Source organism: Lissotriton vulgaris, chromosome 6, assembly GCF_964263255.1.
Source record: "Lissotriton vulgaris chromosome 6, aLisVul1.2, whole genome shotgun sequence".
Taxonomy (NCBI): Eukaryota; Metazoa; Chordata; class Amphibia; order Caudata; family Salamandridae; genus Lissotriton; species Lissotriton vulgaris.
This window is the reverse complement of record NC_141694.1, coordinates 1,252,602,721-1,252,621,383: the sequence shown is the minus strand read 5'-3', so window position 1 is coordinate 1,252,621,383 and position 18,663 is coordinate 1,252,602,721. Positions and strand designations below refer to the sequence as shown.

Sequence of the window (18,663 nt, the reverse complement as noted above, 5' to 3'; positions counted from 1 at the left end):
AGAAGAAATCACTGAAAGATCGACTGGACATCAACGCCCACGACAGCAAGGAACTCTTCAGCATAGTCAAGGAGTTCTCCAACCCCAGCACCGGCAACAAAGACATCACCCCGTCACAAGATCTCTGCGACTCATTCGCCTCGTTCTTCCACCGCAAGATTGCCGACATCCACAACAGCTTCGGCGCACCATCCTCGCACCCAACCGTCGAACCAACGCACCCCACCGCCACCCTCCGCACCTGGACCGCAGTGACCACCGAAGACGCAGCCCGCACGATGAACACCATCCACTCCGGATCTCCGACTGACCCCTGCCCCCACCACGTCTTCAACAAGGCCGACTCCACCATCGCACCCCAACTCCGAGACGTCATCAACACCTCCTTCGACACCGCCACCTTCCCGGAGAGCTGGAAGCATGCCGAGCTCAGCGCCCTACTGAAGAAACCTACAGCGGACCCCACCGACCTCAAAAACTTCCGCCCCATCTCGCTCCTCCCTTTTCCTGCCAAAGTCATCGAGAAGATCGCCAACAGACAGCTTGCCGCCTTCCTCGAGACGAACGGATCCCTTGACCCCTCGCAGTCCGGCTTCAGAGCCAACCACAGCACCGAGACCGCCCTCATCGCAGCCACCGACGACATTCGAGCCCTTCTCGACAACGGGGAAACAGCGGCACTCATCCTCCTGGACCTCTCCGCTGCGTTCGACACTGTCTGCCACCGCACCCTAGTCCAACGCCTCAGCAACACTGGCATCCAAGAGAAGGCATTGAAGTGGATCATCTCGTTCCTCGCTGGAAGAACACAAAGAGTCCGCCTCCCAACGTTTCGTTCCGAGGCCACCAAAGTCATCTGCGGCGTCCCGCAAGGATCATCACTCAGCCCCACCCTCTTCAACGTCTACATGAGACCTCTCGCAGCCATCGCACGCCAACACAACCTCAACATCATCTCCTACGCCGACGACACCCAGCTGATCTTCTCCCTCACCAGAGACCCGACACTGCCAGAACCAGCCTCCACGAAGAGATGAAAGACGTCGCCGAGTGGATGAAGAACAGCCGCTTGAAACTGAACTCAGACAAAACGGAAGTCCTCATCCTCGGACCATCACCCTCCGCCTGGGACGACTCCTGGTGGCCCCCAGCACTGGGCACCACCCCCAGGCCGACAGACCAAGCACGCAACCTGGGCTTCATCCTGGACTCCTCCCTCTCGATGACCAGACAAGTCAACGCCATCTCCTCTTCATGCTTTCACACCCTCTGCATGCTCCGCAAGATCTTCCGATGGATCCCGATCGAAACCAGGAAGACGGTCACTCAGGCCCTCGTCACCAGCCGGCTGGACTACGTAAACACCCTCTACGCCGGAACCACAGCCAAGCTACAGAAAAGACTACAACGCATCCAGAACGCCTCCGCCCGACTCATCCTGGACATCCCTCGACGCAGCCACATCTCCGGCCACCTGAGGAACCTGCACTGGCTCCCCGTCAACAAGAGGATCACGTTCAGGCTCCTCACCCACGCACACAAGTCTCTCCACAACCTGGGACCCAAGTACCTCAACGACCGCCTGACCTTCCACACGCCCACCCGCCAGCTACGGTCCGCTAGCCTCGCCATCGCCGCCGTACCACGCATCCGAAGAGCCACCGCCAGAGGCAGATCCTTCTGCTACCTGGCGGCCAAGACATGGAACTCCCTCCCCATCCACCTTTGGCTGACCCAGGACCACCTCGCCTTCAGGAGACAACTCAAGACCTGGCTGTTTGAGCAGTAGCGGCCCCCCTCCCCCAAGAGCCTTGAGACCCTTCCGGGTGAGTAGCGCGCTATACAAATGCTATGATTGATTGATTGATTGACGTTTGATGTCACAATGCCTGCAGCCAGAGACCGCTGCCAGGGTGAAAGGCAGGACACGGAGCATAATTACAGCTGCTGTTTAAATAAGCAAAACGGAAACTACTTTTTCCTTCTTCTGAAATATTTTGTAAAATGAAAGAAAAGGCAGAAAGGAGATATTTACAGGAATATGTTGATGTTTTTTCACACTATAGTTCATTACAGTAACAGGAAAGATAGAATCTTTACATGTTTCAGCACAATCTGAGCCACAGCGTTTTTTGTGATTTACATTAAGGTGACTTAATATCTGTTTGCAAAAATGACAAAATGTTTTGTGGTCTGATTTTAATTTCACAGTACAAATTACATTTTATTCTTTGTGTCTCCAATGAACATGAAATAAATAGCAAGACACCAAGGGACATATTTAGCAAAACAATCATGCAGTGCTGCTAGCCAACTTGCTGCGCAATGGGAAAGGGAATGTACCTTATTTAGCATTATACAGCACATTCCTGTCTTTTTTCTGCACTGTCACAGAATGTGCTGACTAGCGTCAATGCAGGCAGCCTTGCAACATGGTGTACGGGTGCCTGCGTTATAAACAGGATTGTTTTTGTACAGGAAGGGACACCTTCCTACACAAAGACCATCCCCTGAGGCATTTTCCTCTTTCTATCTGTGCTGCAGAATGCAACCCACATAGAAAGGGAAAAGATGAGGAAAAATGAAGCTATTTCTCCTCGTTATGCCTCCCCAGGGGATGCGTAGCATTTTGACGCATTCCCAAATCGATTGGGAATGCGCCAAAATCTATGGGGAGATGTGGAGGGAACACCTATACTCCACCTATGGAATGCCTCTCTGGGGCACAGTAACGAAACACACCGATTTGCACTGCATCGTGTTACTCTAGATTTATCAAGCCACTCAGCATGGCTTGATAAATATAACTTATGAGTTGAGTTGCGCAAGGGCTGCGCAACTCTTTGATAAATTTGTCCCAAAGAATTTAACCAGCATGTGTGAAGTGTGATGATTCGACCAAATATTATATGGAATAAAATACCCTCTCCTTACATTAAAAGGATATTGCAAGTCACCTCAGAGTTCCATGGCCCTTTAATGAAATTTGGCTTTCAGCCTGGTTCCTCTATATGGTAATGAAACTCCTCTGTGATTTGAAATAGACTTATAATGTACGGCACAGGGCACTTTATCCCAAATAAAAAGACTGTTAACTCCCCAACATTACTTACTCTATAATTAAATGACAGAAGAAAGCAGTGCTAATAAGAAATATTTCAAAATTATGTTTACATCTTCTTGAAAGACTGCCTTAAAGAAGAACTGAGAGATCCTACCAACACATGCTCCCTTGAGACCTACCGAGCTGGCTTCAAGTCTATGCATCTTGCAATTTGTGATTGTATAGGTCTCCATTGCTATGCCTTGCGCAACACCTTGTCTGCTACTGCAATTCAAGAGTTTCTTTCAGCCTGGCCCACTCAAGCCAAAACGATCATCCAGACACATGTGTGTTGCCTGGAAAGCTTCTACTAGAGTGCTCATCACCCACAGCTGTCTTCAGAGAACACATAACAGGTGTATTTGTAGAGTGACTGCCCACCTTCGGCACCATTCATTGGTGAGACGTTTATTGATACCAAGCTCAATGGGACACATTTTATGAGTGAACTTGCTAGTTTGAACCTTGTGACCATTGTGGACTTGAAACTGAAAAAACCCCAGTATATTGCATTAAAGTGGACTAGGAGCAGAGCATACAGTGAAACTTTCTCTAAAAGGACAGGTGGCACGGTAGTCTCTAGAAAGTACTCTACAGATGTATGTCAAAATATCATATATATGTGTCTTAAATATCGTTTGCAAATATATCACCTCTTTGGGTGTAGATTTTCAATTAAGTTGAATGAGGCAATATTTTTGTTACGTATGACTCTCACTGAGAGCCATTAGTGTGAATGTCACATTTAAAATGCTATAAATCACTGCTGCGATGTAGATGTGATGTGGGTTACAGATCTCATACTTCGCTGTTACTACGTCATAAAAACAAATACCAGGATGCTCTGGTTAAGCTCTGTGAGAGCCTGTCAGATTCAGCACTAGAATGCAGGGAGCACAACTTCTGAAGGAGAGGGAAGCAAAGACACAGGGGGGCATATTTACAATGAAGTGGCGTCATAGCTTAACGCTGCTCTCCACCACTTCAGAAATGCATGGGTGCGCCATATTTACAACAATATGGTGCAGCCCTACGTTTCCCCCTGCGCTGGTGCTAAACTTAGCCGCCTAGCGCAAATAGGGGAGGTTCCAGAAAGATTTGGTTAAAGTCAGGTTCCAAGTTTGGTAGTGACCAGTGCTGGTATATGATCCGTTTGAATTTTGTGCTAGCTGTGGAGTATTTAGCACTGGTCACTACTAAACTTGGAACCTGACTTTAACCAAATCTTTCTGGAACCTCCCCTATTTGCGTTCACCAGAGCACAAAATTTAGGAGAATTGGTCCAATACAAACCAGCAATGATTGTGAAATACACAGGCACCAAACCATGTTTGAATTGCGGGAACTGCAATAGTATTATAAAGGGAAACGTAATCAATCACCCAATGAAGGGCAACACAATTAAACGTCAAGTCAACGCCACATGTGACTCCAGCAACGTTATCTATGCCCTCAAATGCCCCTGCGGGAAACTCTACGTTGGCAAGACGGAACGTAAAATTAAGATCAGACTGACAGAACACAAGTCAAACATCCGATTGAAAAATAGCAAATCTTCTATAGCCACACATTTCCAGGAAGAAAAACACAACATCTCTCAATTAAAGTTCATTATACTGGAAACCATCGCAAAAACGGAAGGTAGAGACAATACCAAATACCTACTCCAACGAGAAAACACCTGGATCCAAAGACTATCCACACAGAAGCCATTCGGCTTGAATGATAGAATTGAACTCTCTTGTTACCTATAAGTGTTGCAACTGGGGCACTAAAAGGCTTCCTGTGGGAATTTATTATTTCCACCTTACCCTGACTGGAATATTGTTTTATTTAGAATTTAATCATTGTATTTATATCTGTTGCTACTTTATTTAGTCATTGTGTTTACATTTGTTGCTCCCCACCCTACCCTTGCCACTACAGACCAACACCGAGGATTATTTCACCCATCGCCATAAATTCTACTTAACCATATTATACTATGACCACTTCTATCTTTTTCACATTCTCATTTTTATACTATTCTTCATTCATCTTCTCTTTATTTTATTTTATTCTACATTTTCACTTTACCGCCGAACACGATATAGTAACGTTAGACCGCGAGTCTTTCTCCACTGCCTATGAACACGTGATCGCAATATCTGAAGGTGATCAAACGAGGCAGGAAACGCCTCCGTCCTGACCGGCGTATGCGAGCGGAATACTTTTGAACTTCAGGCTACACTAAACAGGTCAGTCCTTTGACAAACACTCGAACGAGTAAAAGTCAAAACCTTTAAACGGAACCAACCCGACATTATCATGTTTCTTTACTTATTTATCCTTCTTGCTTTCAGAACTATGCCTCAATAGAATTTCGGCACACGTAAGCATTATAACGAGAATTTTCGTATCTTCCCACGGGTTTGGAATTTCTTAAGGTGACCTCGTAACTTGGCACCCACCCTTCCCCCACACATCCTGTAGCTTCTTTCCCAAATAGTTTAAAAACCCACCCCACACCGATCATACTACCCTACGTTCATTTTATTCCATCTGATTTTTGTTACAGTACCTTTTCCCTGATGAAGGGGCAGATAATAGCCCCGAAATGCATTGGATGTATACGAGGGACAGTGCCAAAATGTTAAGAAAGGATTAACCAACGAAAATTGTACATTTATGATGAAATAGACTCATGAACTGTTTTGCTGAATAAATACGAATAGCAATCAACTAAAATTGCGTGAAACCTCTGTGTGTATAGAGGAATACTAGTGTGCACATAAGGATGGGATCAGTGATCCATTGACCTCACAACCTACTTGTTCATACACTAACGTCGCGGGACACTTGACGTTACTTGTGTGGCACCTAAAAACTCATTCAAAATTCTCTAAAACTCGCTGTGCATCTGCCCAACAAACCTAATAGCTCTAACCATTGAGCCACACTTCTCCACAACTGGATCAGAATCTGTCTATTCACAGCGACGATGTCACAACAGTGCTAAGATATCATGGAAACCTTCAGCTTCGCTCTCATTGTCTTTTTGATGCCACGCTAAACTCCTTGGTGAAAACCTTCCCTGTTACTCACAGTTACTCAACCATAATTTTGTTTAAAAACAATATTGAGGACTCAATTCAGAGGATATGCTGACAATGATATTCTGATTTTACATCTCAGGGTTCCTTTCCAAATCTGTTTTTTTCCTAGTGTTGTTTTAAAGGTGTATTCCTGTCTTGTGTTAGCGGCAGGCTGGTGTTCCTTTTCATCTAGCTTATGCTTGGGCCAAGCTCTTCTCTTATGGGGCCTAGCTCTCCTTTTCTTCTGGGTTGCATCTGGGCCTTATTTAGTTGCTTTTCCCGTTTTTGTACCAAAAATACTGGTCATGCCAGTCACAAAATGCCCAGATGGGAGCCCTCAATCTTCACCTCCATCCGGACACTGTAACAAAAGAAAAGCCTATAAAGATAATTTTAATAGGACCAACAGTGCACAGACGTTGGCTTGCATCTATTAAAATCCTTAAAGGACAAGCTGCGGAACATGCCACCGGCGGAACGGTCATTAAGTGAGGCTACATAAGTCGCTTATGGGACCCACACTGAACAAACATTAGCAATGCGTTTAACCCTCAAAACTTGGGATAGGAATATACTGGTAAGCCAACCTAGCCACAAATACCCCAGACTCCAGTTCACTGCATCAACTGGCAAAAGCAGATACTCCCACACTTGGCATCACACCAAAAGGCCCAGAACTTATTAAGCCCTTTGAGAAATGACTGCCTATGTGCCTGATCTATCGTTTCCTAATAGGTAGAGTGTAAGAGCCTCACTGGAAATCATAACATGAGCCTCTAATTAGAAGCGTCCCCAGTCCCCAGAGGTTTGGCAGAGGCTAAAGTTAGATATAACCTTACTCTCTAAAGTGGCAGCTTAGTCGAGCAGTAAGGCAGTATCAGAGGACAGTGTAAAGCATTTGTTGTACACACTCAGTCAGCAAATGGTCTCACACACTCAAGAACTGAACTCTAGGCCAATTGTTTTGTATCAAAAGATATAGTTGTTTTATTTTAGAACCAACAAGGTATCAAAATATACTTTCTCAGGATGAGTTACTTTAGTTAAATACTTTCCAAATAGGCAATAGACGTTTTGAGTGCAATAGTTTGTTGCAGTAGGCAATTGCAATTTCAAACACAATGCAACATTGAGCTCAATGGGAATTTCTAGTTAAATGCAATTAGTTACTTTGTAGATTACTTTTCTAACCACAGGACTGGATACTAGATTCAGTCCCGATACATGTTAAGTAAAAGCACTTTGGTTACAGTAGTGATTTTTAAGGAATATTATTGTATTTTAAAAGTTGACAGAAACTTTTTCAGTTGAAATTACCAATGTTATCCTATGGAAGGAAATTCAATTTGCAAGAACAGTATGTTCACGTTACTTTTGTAATCCAGTACTGGACTCCTGGGTTCAGCACCGGGACCTCTATCTAAAACAGGCAAGTAATCAGTGGCGGTTTTACCATTAGGGCGTTTGGGCGTTGCCCCACCTATAATTATCAGGCAATTTATTCGAGCGGCGCGTTAATAAAAGTTTTATAAATTAACGCGCCGCTCGAATAAATTGCCCGATAATTATTGCCCTGCGGCCGTAGTGTGTGTGTGTGTCATGGACATGGACAGTAGTATGCACTGTCTGACACTGGGTGGGGCTGGACTGACTCTGTGCCGGCACAGTGCGCACTCACTGCGCATGTGGTGTTTGCCCGGCAGGGCTTTTCCAACTAGTAAACTATGTGGCTTTAAAAAAAACAACGGATTAGGGGTTTGCCTGCCTAATGCAACGTACCCCAGTGCTGAAAAAACGAACGACGTTTTTTTAATGCTCAGCCCAATCCTGATGCTACTCTCTTTAGAGAGCAGCTCTCCTCTAAAGAGAGCAGCATCAGGATTGGCTACTACTGTGTCTCGGCAAGTTGGCAGCCATTACTAATTAGTCTAGGCGCCAACGGGACCCCAGAGCAGAGATGGTGCGGACCCGGTCAAGTGAAGACAAGGTAAGTTTTTTATTTTATTTATCCCCACCCCCCTGGCCCCCACTGTGAGCGAGCCGTGACTGGTCACGTTAGACCATACAGCAGATGGATGTGTTTGAGGACATGCGGCGGTGATGTACGGGTTCGGACTCCAGGATAAGGTGGGTGGGTTGTTATGTTGGTTATGAATGGGAGAAACCTGACAACACAGTGTGAGTATCGCGCACGCATGTGAGCCGCCTCGAACACATGATTGTAGTGTGTGCTGTCTCGAAGTACAAAGCGCGCCGTGGCTGAGGCTCCCATATGAAGAAGGTACTTTGTACTTAGTGTTCTGCGTGTGCACAATGCGTCTCTACTTCTATATTGGCAGCCTGGCTGCAACGTGAATGTTGGATGAATGTCCGACCTGCCTAATTACTCTGAGTGAGTATGTATTATTTTGCTTGTGTGTGACATCATGGCAAGAGCAGAGCTGCCTACTTTAGTGCTTCCAAAGTAGTCAGGTCTGCTCTGCACCTAACGCCGCCATTACTACAGTGCACACGTTGCACACAGACACTCCCTCCAAAGTCGGCAGCTCAGCTGTGCTTGCTCTAGCCAGCATTATGGCCATACTTCGATGTTTGATCATGGACTTAGCAAAATCCAATCGCCAGGATGTAAAGCAGACAACGGCTGCAGCTCTTAATATGTTCGGTCACGTTTCCGCTATATAAACATTAACAGTCTTTGAAGTGCAGAGTGACTCTGCACTTCCAAGAGTGTTGATGTTTATATAGCGGAAACGCAGACAAGCACAGAGTTGCAGACATTCGTAAATGTATCTGATGCTAGGCCCAGCCATCTCGAGTGCTCAAGAAATTACCTTTCCGTCAGCAATACAAGCGCAGCTGCGCAACATTTACATGCATTTTAGTATTGTAGGGGTATATACATTTGCAGTCGGATGTGAATAAACTACTAACTTTGATGAACAACAGTACATTACCGCAGTACATAAGATGTATAGATTTGAATAAGCACCAGCTGGGGAAAAGCGGATGGGGTGAGGTGTGGTTAGTACATGGATGAGACATGCACATCATCTCAACCTCTGTGTGGTGATAAAACACATTGACAATGTGTCTAGTACTGGTGGAACTGGCAGAATTCATATATTACTTTGCTTTCTCCTCCCCCCCTGAGCCTCGTTCGGTCATTCTGGCTAGATCGCTATGCTTGTGCTCTGCGATTCGCGCCACCGCACATTTTACGCCCTACCACCTTCAAATGTCACCAGCCGCCACTGCAAGTAATTATGTTTTTATCGTTGGCACGATTTTTAGAGAATATTTGTAAGTTTCAAAAATCGACACTTAGAAACTTTTTCAGCAAAAAGAAGGCAATGATATCCTATGGTAGGAAATGCAAGTTACTGGTAAGTACGGTTATAATTACTGTTCAGGGACAGTACTGGGCTCAAAGATGCAGCACTGAGGTCTCTCCTGATAGCAGGTGAGTAAATTGGAATTCGTAGTTCAGCTGATTTTAGATGAATATTTTAAAGTTCAAAAACTCCACACTTAGTAGAATTTCCAAGTGCAACAGTCAATGATAGCCTATGGAAAAAAAGTGAGTTATCAGCTTTTAGCTAAGTACTCGACTGGCAGAGTTAAGATTCTGGGCATAGACTCAGGGGTCTCCCAGGGTCAGGTAGGTACAGTTGGTACACCCTCAGTGGCACAGGGGCAGCCGGGTGCAGAGGTAGTTAGGCCCAATGTTATCCAATGAGAGGCAGGGGGCCTTCGGTTGGTGGCTGCTGGCAAGCAGGCCACGCGGCTGTGGGAGCTGGACTCCTGGTTACTTGCTCAGGGCAAATGGGGAAGTAGGATAGGACAACGGTTGTAAAGCCAGGCGCTCGCGGGCGGCTGGGTGCAGGGGGCTTTTGAGCCGTCTGGCGCTCAATGTTATTCAATGGAGATCTTGAAAAGGGAACAAAGGCTGCAGGCTCGGGACGGTGGATCTTCTGGAGCGACCAACACTTCGAGGGGTAAGTTGGGATCTTGGAGGGTAGGTAGGCACCCCGGAGTTGGGCACAGGAGGCCGGGGGCGCCGGGTGCAGGGTGTCTATGGACGTCGGGAAATTTTACCCTCTGCTGGTCACGGTTGGAGGGGTCCCTGGTTATGACTCTGTTGTGGTTGTCTGGGTCATCGAGGAGAGTCCTTGGGCACTGGATTCCAGGTCAGAATCGCCGGGGGGACATCCTCAGGGTCTTTGTCCACTCAGGGACAGGCCGGGCTCGGCGGGTGCAGAGTGAGCTGGATTTGCAGTTCCTGGCTGGCACCAGGGTTATTGTTGTTTAAGCAGAACCACTGCTCATGGAAGTCCCAGTCTCTAAGAGGGTCAAGGCAGGCAGGTCCTCCGGGTTTCTTGAGGTTGCTGTAAGCAGGAGACACCAGGATTTAGCAGGAGCAGGTTCAAGAATCAACAGGCCTGTAGGGCTGGGGCCAAGCCAGTTGGTGTCGTCCTCTTGTTAGCAGCTGCACAGCAGGTTTTCTTCTTCTTGGTCTTCTTTCTTGTTTCGAAATCAGGATCTGAGGAAAGAAGGTTCAGGGTGCCCCTAAATACTATATTTAGGGGTGTAACAGGTTGGGGAAGGGCAGGGACCAATAGGTCCCTGTCCTGGGGTGAGTACACTCCCTATCCTGCTCCTCTCCTGTGGGAGGGGGGCAGTAGCCTATCTTGATTGGGCAGGGCTCCCCATCCTCAAGATGGCCGGAGCCCGGAGTTGGGCTCACCTCACCTCTCCCACCTGAGGGGTGGAGTAGGCATAGGCTAGTTTCAAAAAGAGAGAGTTTCCCAGAATTACAGAAAGGACTGGGTATAAAGCAAGCAAAAAAGGATTTCCTTTCTGTATGGTTAACTTCTAGTTTGTGACCGAAAGGACTACACACTAATGTAACTTTTTAGTGTTATGGAGTGACACGGGTAATTAGATCTGCACAGAAACCTAAGGTATCTTTTGTTTCACAAATTTTATTATAAAAGAACATATGAATTAATTTGCTACATTTGATTACTATAAAAACATTGCATTAGTTCAAAATATATCTAATGCATACAATTTAAATGCACTTGTTATAATTAAAAAACATTTAATGCAAAACAATACACATATAGAGCAAATTTTAACAAAACATTATAGCTAAAAAGATGCCGCAGTGAGTCCTTTGTCGACGTGTTTCGGTGCTTTAAAACATTTCTAACACCTTCCTCAGGACAGACTTATTTAAAAACCAAGTTTCTTCAATCTAAAAACAAATACATACAATTAAAATCATATATTTTTTTATGTGAATACAAGATACAGTACAATGGTGTGCATAGTTGCCCACGTGTCACAATGTTAGCAAAGGAGTATTGCCTTACTTGCTAACGTTTTCTTGTGGAGCCTTCTATTTTATGGGGTTCCACACCCTAGAGGACAGGGTGTCTATAAGCCCTCTGCTTAAAATGTATTTCTTATTAATTGGAAATTCTAAGAAATAGAAAGAAACCATGATCAATTTATTTGTGATCAAATTCAATTTAAGCGACAACACTAAGTTCTTGCCCATTGCACTTACTTTCAAAAGGGGAGGTGATCTCATAAGTGTCTTTTTCAATTGTACAACTTTGGATCAGCACTGGTACATTTGTAGGCATAGGCTGGCACACCCCATTTCCTCATTTAGAGTTTCCCACCAGTCTTCCCGTCAGAACTGGTGGGGGCCAGTTGCTGAGTACAGCAAGTGGTCTGGAGAAGCTCACAAAGGAGGTATGCCTTTGAAGCTTCCCCTTGCCCATCCTGGGGGAGGAGACCTAGCACTTCGCCCAGGATGTGCATTGTTGCAGGCCCAGGAGAGCGGGGGGCTCTCCACCCAGGGGTCCAGCAACATGTCTGCTGTGTGGCAGCCTAGGCAGCCTCTCAGACAAGACGTGGATTGTGGGTTAGGTTTCAGGGGGCATCTCTAAGATGCCCTCTGAGGTGCATTCTACATTAAATCCCACACTGGCATCAGTGTGGGTTTAATGTGCTGAGAAGTTTGATATCAAACTTGTCAGTCATCAGTGTAGCCATTATGGTGCTGTGGAGTTCGTAATGACAACCACCCAGCACCATATACTCTTAATGGCATCACTGCACTTACAGTGCGCAGGAATGACTCTGGGTACTGTAGGCGGACAGGGCTCATGCACCTGTGCCCACACCACTGGCATAAGGCCCCCAGCTAGAGGGGTGACTGATGTACGCCAGGGCAGTGGGTTTGTGGGCATGGCACACAGAGATGTGTGCCATGTCGACTTTTTGCTTAGGTCTGCACCAAAACACTCAGTCTGCCAAGGCAGGGTGTGGGTGTCAGGGTGCAGGGCCCCTAAGGTGGCACAATAAGTGCTGCACCCCTTAGGGGTCTTCTCTGGTCACAATACCCTGGGTACCTAAGGTACCATTTACCAAGGGCTGACATGTGGCCAGAGATGCCAATTGGGTTTTAGTTTCAATACAGTTTTAGGGAAGGAACACAAGCCCTGGGCACATAATTGGCAGGAGCCCAGGGCACACTCTGTCAAAGCACATCGGCAATTCAACAAAAAGTGGGGGCATACCATGCAAGAAAGATGGCACTTTCTCACACCTTTTAGCAGAAGAGAAACCAAGATGATGTACAAACAGTACCAAGTAGGCCATCTCATCACTTAGCTTCACTGCCTGAGCCACCAAAAGAAGCAACATCTGCCCCTGCAATTGCACCTCACTATGAGTATGCACCACCAATACTCCTACATGGCCATGGACTAAAGCCAGACACCAGCAATTTGCTGGCCAAATGATGCACTTCTCAAAATCAACTGGTGTCATAATACCTACCACATGTGGACATACGAGAAAATGCCAAAGGAACTATCCTGCACAATATTTGACCCTGAAAGTCTGCACCAACCAACCCCCTTGGCCTGCCACAGGTAGACCACCGAACACCAGGCCATGATCACAAAGTGTTCTACAGCTGCCCTAATGACCCCTGAGTGAAATTGAAAGAAAACAAAGTCAGAAAGGCCAAGTTAAAAATGAATACAATATTGTTATGTAAACTTTTACTTAAGAATCATATCCAGGCCTTTGCAGAATCTTAAACCGTGAACAGACGGACAGTATTCTTCTCGGGGAAGGGTAGTAACCCTATGTCTGTGGTAGGTGGCAGACAACGTATGCATGGAACAAGTTCCCTGTAGTGTCAGTGCCAGTGTCTTTGTTTTTACTTTATAACTACTTTAGTGCTGCCTTTATGTTTAGATCCAGATGTGATAGCAGAATGCTTATGATGTACGTTCCATCTTTATCAATTCCTATCTCCTACCAATACTGTTGTAATTTACTCTGGAGGGTTTTGCTTTCCTGACTGCTGATATTTCACAGCATTCCAGATTGTGTCCATTGGAAACTGTTCTGTATTAAGTTATCCTCATTTTCCTTTCTTTCTTTCTTCTTTTCTTTTTCTTGAGCTTTTCTTCTCTCTTTCTATTTCTTTCTCATTTTCTCTCCCTTTCTTTTTCTCTCTCTTTCTTACTCTCTCTCTCTCTTTCTCCCTCCCTCTCTCTCTCTTACTTTCTTTGTTCTTTCTTGTCTTCATTCCTTCCTTCTTTATTTCCTTTTTCTTTATTTCTCTTTTCTTCTCTAGCCAGGCCTATTGGCGTTGTCAGTGCTGTTTTTAAGCATTCAGGGGTGAACCATGGAGTCCAATCAGGAAGGACGTTCTCTACTTGGCCCTCCTCTCTCCATTCTCCATTCTCTCCACTCCACCATCCCACCACTTGCATATGTCCTATTCTGTTTTTTAATTAATTGATTCACTCCGCTTTTGTTGGCTATGTATTCACTGATACACAATGAAGAAAGGTGCATTTACTCTACATTACTCATTTAAGGCATAGACAATGGTATTTGATGAAGTGGTTTTCAGCTAACGCCTTTTCATATGAAATGTATTCCACTGCCATATTCGAAGAAACTTGACAAAATGAAATAAATAAAACTTGTTTACTAAACTTACCAAATCCACCAGCAGGGAAACACTAACATGCTATTTATGCTATAATTTCTGTAGGGGTTCCTGCAAGATGGTGGCAAAGTTGTTCTTCCTGGTCTTCGGGGGAGCATCTCAAGTGGCATCACCCTGGAAAATGAAAACGGGAATGTGGTTGTATCGGATGTCCGCCAAGATAACACTGTTTTGAAGGATCTTGGAATAAGTAAAGGTATGTAATATATTTAAATTAAGAGTATTTTTAAAACGGTTATGGGACCTGGGCACTAATTCATAGCAGTTAGCTAACATTACCTGAGGGCGGTCTCCTTCCTTCCCCCCATCACACATCCAAGCGCTGTGATCCAAGACACAATAAGAGCCCTACACAAAAACACTTCCCACATAAGCCCATGAGGTTAGAACAGACTCCCAACCAAGGATTTCCCACAATGCAGCATGTTACCGTTTAATAATGAGCTTTATCACAATGTGGTATGAAGGGCTGAATAAATGCAATTACAATACCATGTATTTGCTCATGTCATACTGGAGTTCCATTCGGGTGGAGTTGATGTGGCCATTTTTAGCAAGGCCCATGTTGATGAATATTGCCGTATGTTGGATGCCCTTACAATAGCCCAATGTGCAGTCAGGGATGCTACTATGCAGTGAATTATCGATATCCAGATGCACAGTACAAGGCTAAAACAGTAATTCTGAAGTTGCTTTCTGTGGAGAACAGTTTCACTTTCTTTCGTAGTGAAAGATAGTACCAAGCCATCTTGGTTTTCTTGGCAGTGTTTCCTTGAGGGTGAGGTCCGTGCCAATTTGGCATTGGTCAAACGTTAGACTTTGAATTACATCCAAGTTCATGTCATGGAGCTATTTGTGGGCTAGTAGTTGCTTGCTGTTGTTGGCATATAGGAAGCAATTGTTTTTGTGGGGCTATGTTTCAGTTAGGTGCTGCATGAGGGGCAGGCATTGCTTGGTGAATTGAATGATGTCTAGAGCATAGGGGACCTAATGAACTAGTGTCAATTGGAAATGTAGAAGAAGAACAGATGGAGGGTAAAAATAGGTGTGAATGAGAATGGAAAGATCAAGAAAGTAGAAAGTAACTGACAGGTCCCTCAGTATCAGAAGGTAGGATCATCTTTATCTGTGATCAGGTGAGCCTTGTCCACAATTTTTATGGTAGCTGTTTCCATGCTTCAATTGTATTGTGTTGTAATTGCATTTATATAGCGCTTACTACCCCTGACGAGGCGTTGAAGCGCTTTTTCGGCGATAAGCACGCTACTCTGGGAACCAAAGAGGATTAGTGTTGAATTATTATAGTGTAATACAAAAGTAATTTTAAGGGGTGGATAGGTTAGGCAGTTATTTGGATTCCGAAGGATAGAAGAGGAAAAAAGGTTTGTATATATACAGCACTTGTTACTCCTGATGGGGTGTTTAAAGCCCTTTTTTTTGTCGAGTAGCTTTGTCAAGTAGCTCGCTACTCCGGAAACCCATAAAGGATTAGTAGATGTGTCTGAAGCCGGACTGATAGTCATTCAGTGATAGCTGGCACTGATATGATCTTCATGTTGTGCTTAGCCAACTTTTTTGATGATTTTGCCAAAGTGTAAGTCAGTGATGGACGAGTAGTTTACAGAGGAAGAAGTCTTGAGTTGGGAAGGTGTTGACAATGTTGTGTAGAGTTGAGAGGGCTTGTCCTAAGAATGCTTTGATGAAGGATGAGTGTAATACATCATCTTCATAACTGACAGCTTTGAGGCAGTTGAGGATGTTGGTGAGGTGTATGAGAGGTGGGATTTCAATGATTATTATTGTGGGGAGCACTATAGAGGGTTTGGTGTAAAAGGAGAAGTGGGTATTGTCATGCATTAATCTTCTCTGTGAAGCGCAGGATTGGTGAGTCAGCTCGGGGTTGATGCAATGATTGCTAGTCTTGAAAAGTGTTATGCATCTGTTAGTTGTTTTATTGATAAAGTTGGTATGGTACTAGGCTTTGGTTAATTGATTAAGTGATGTGTGCATTGTGTGCAAAGACATTAGCAGTTGAAGGTCACTGTGGGAATCTATTATTCTTCAATTTTTAATAGATGGAACATTTGTTGTCGTGATGATCTAAGGTGTTGAGGAGTTTGCAGTTTCAGGGAGAATGTTAGTGTTGACAGTGGTGCACCAGAAAGTAGCTCAGGTCATTTAGATGTCAGTTGATGTTGAATGCTGAGTTGAAGGGGCAGGGTGAGAAAACAATTTGCACTTTTGTTGTTAATGGAGAAGTCCCTTAGTCATAGGAAGCTTTGTTAATCTCTTGGGTTGACATTGGTGTGTTGGTTGCACACTGAACAAGGTAATGGGATAGAGATATGATCAGTTTAATCTGCAGGTTTGGGTAGTTTGCATCAGGTGGTTGGTGATGTTGAAAAGACGAGGTCCAAATATGGCTTTTGGAGTGAGTTTGTTTATTTTATTTATTTATTTAGACAGTTTTGTATAGAGCAAACGTGACCCTTGGGTATCAGAGCGCTTCACAGATACATAGGTGGGATAGGGATACAGCTTGCATATCATAACCATTCAGAGAATGAGGTAGGTAGGTATAAAGTTATGTAGTAAACCATTTCATACTGATATGTGGTAGGTTAGGTATATGATTATAAAGCATTTTATCATAACAATGTACAATGGCGAAGTATATTAAACTACTACTTGACATCGGCATGTGCATATTCCAATATAATTTCAGCCGGTGTCTGTCTTCAAGGTTATCATACATGATATTCTATTTGCCTACAGTACTGTAAATTGTAGTACAATAACAATAGGTCCAATAGTCTTTATCTGTGCATTTTTCCTTCAGATTCTGGGTAAGTATAGCACCTCTAGATTATTCCCAGTACAATAGTGACTTTCTATTTACTTCCCTTTGTTGTTCTGCTTTGGCACAACTATGTCGCGGTGGCGTTAATGTCTCTTCTTTCCTAAGTGAGGAACTTACTCATTAGAAAAATCTTAGCTTCCCTCTTGAATGTTGCTGTGTTAGTAATTTTCCTAACATTTGGAGGGACTGAGTTCCAGATTCTAGGAGCTGCCCCTGAAAAAGCTCTGTCATATGTTTTCTTTTTCCCGAAGATGCGTGGTCTCAGCAGCAGCTCCTTGGCACTCCTGGCTGGTCTGTCTCCTCCAGATAGTTCTATTTTCTGAGCCAAGTATCTTGGTGTTTTGTAGTGAAGCGCTTGTGGGTGATACATGCCATTTTAAGTTGGACTCTCGCTTCGTATGGTAGCCACTTTAAAGATTTCAGGTGTGGCGTGATATGATCGAATTTCCTCGATCCGGTGATGAGCCTTGCAGCTGTATTGAGACATGCTTTTAGTGGTACCTTGGAAATTTTTGGTAGACCTGCTAAGGTAGTACATCCATATTCAATTCTTGAGATAACTAAGGATTGTACTGCCATTTTGAGATCTGCCGCAGAGATGAATGGTTTTACTTTCCTAATATAGTTCAAGTGAAAGCGTGCATTTTTTGCCATAGATTTGATATGGGTTCTCATGTCAAGGTTCTTGTCTAATGTGATTCCTAATGATTTCGCTGAGTCCACTAGAGTAGGAGTGCAGTTTAGAGATGTGATCAATTTAGCCCATTCTTTCACTTCTGTGTGGTTCTTAGGTGGAGAGATTAAAAGGAACTCCGTTTTTTGTGCATTTAGCTTCAGATGATTGCTGGTCAACCAATTTAATGACATTTTTAAGGCCTCGTTCATTAACATGATATCTTCCAGAGAAGCGATCTTGATGTATATCTGTGTGTCGTCTGCGTACATATGATAAGATATGTTTGCGTCTTTGAGGATTTCTGTCAGAGGTTCGACATAAAGGTTGAAGAGTGAAGGAGATAGTGTAGATCCTTGAGGGACTCCAATCAAATTAGGACATGATGGGGATAGTGTCTGGCTGACCAACAATCTTTGAGTTCTATTCTGAAGGAAGGATTCAAACCATTTCAGCACATTTCCCGATATTCCCATCCTGTTATGTAGCCTGCTTAGTAATTTTCCATGGTTTACCGTGTCGAATGTAGAGGACAGGTCCAGAAGTACTAGTAGACATGTTCTATTCTGATCTAGGGCCTGTAATGCATCGTCAACAATATGCAGGATTGCTGTTTCTGTGCTGTGGCCTGTTCTAAATCCAGATTGGCAGTCGTCTAGCAGTGTGAAATTCGATATGTGGTGGCTCAGTTGGTTTTGTACTCATTTCTCGATTAATTTGGCCAGTACTGGAATATTGGTAACTGGGCGAAAGTTATTAGGGTCTGCTGGGTCCACTGTTGGTTTTTTGATGATGGGAACCACTTGGCCTGTTTTTAAGCAAACAGGAAGTATCCCTTGTGATAGCGAGGCATTTATTATTTTGGTCCATATAGGTATGACGATGTGGTTGATTTTTTGTACA

The 18,663-nt window shown here is 44.4% G+C and overlaps 1 protein-coding gene across 1 annotated transcript in view; it reads left to right on the top strand.

Annotated features, from left to right (window-relative positions):
• The window catches only part of LOC147708711 (neuroblast differentiation-associated protein AHNAK-like), a 218,652-nt gene that overhangs the window by 171,415 nt on the left and 28,574 nt on the right, over positions 1-18,663 (top strand). Inside the window, exon 5 of the mRNA XM_086927365.1 lies at positions 14,273-14,423. Within this exon, the coding sequence (XP_086783491.1) occupies positions 14,273-14,423 (151 nt within the window). The remainder of the gene's footprint in view (positions 1-14,272; positions 14,424-18,663) is intronic.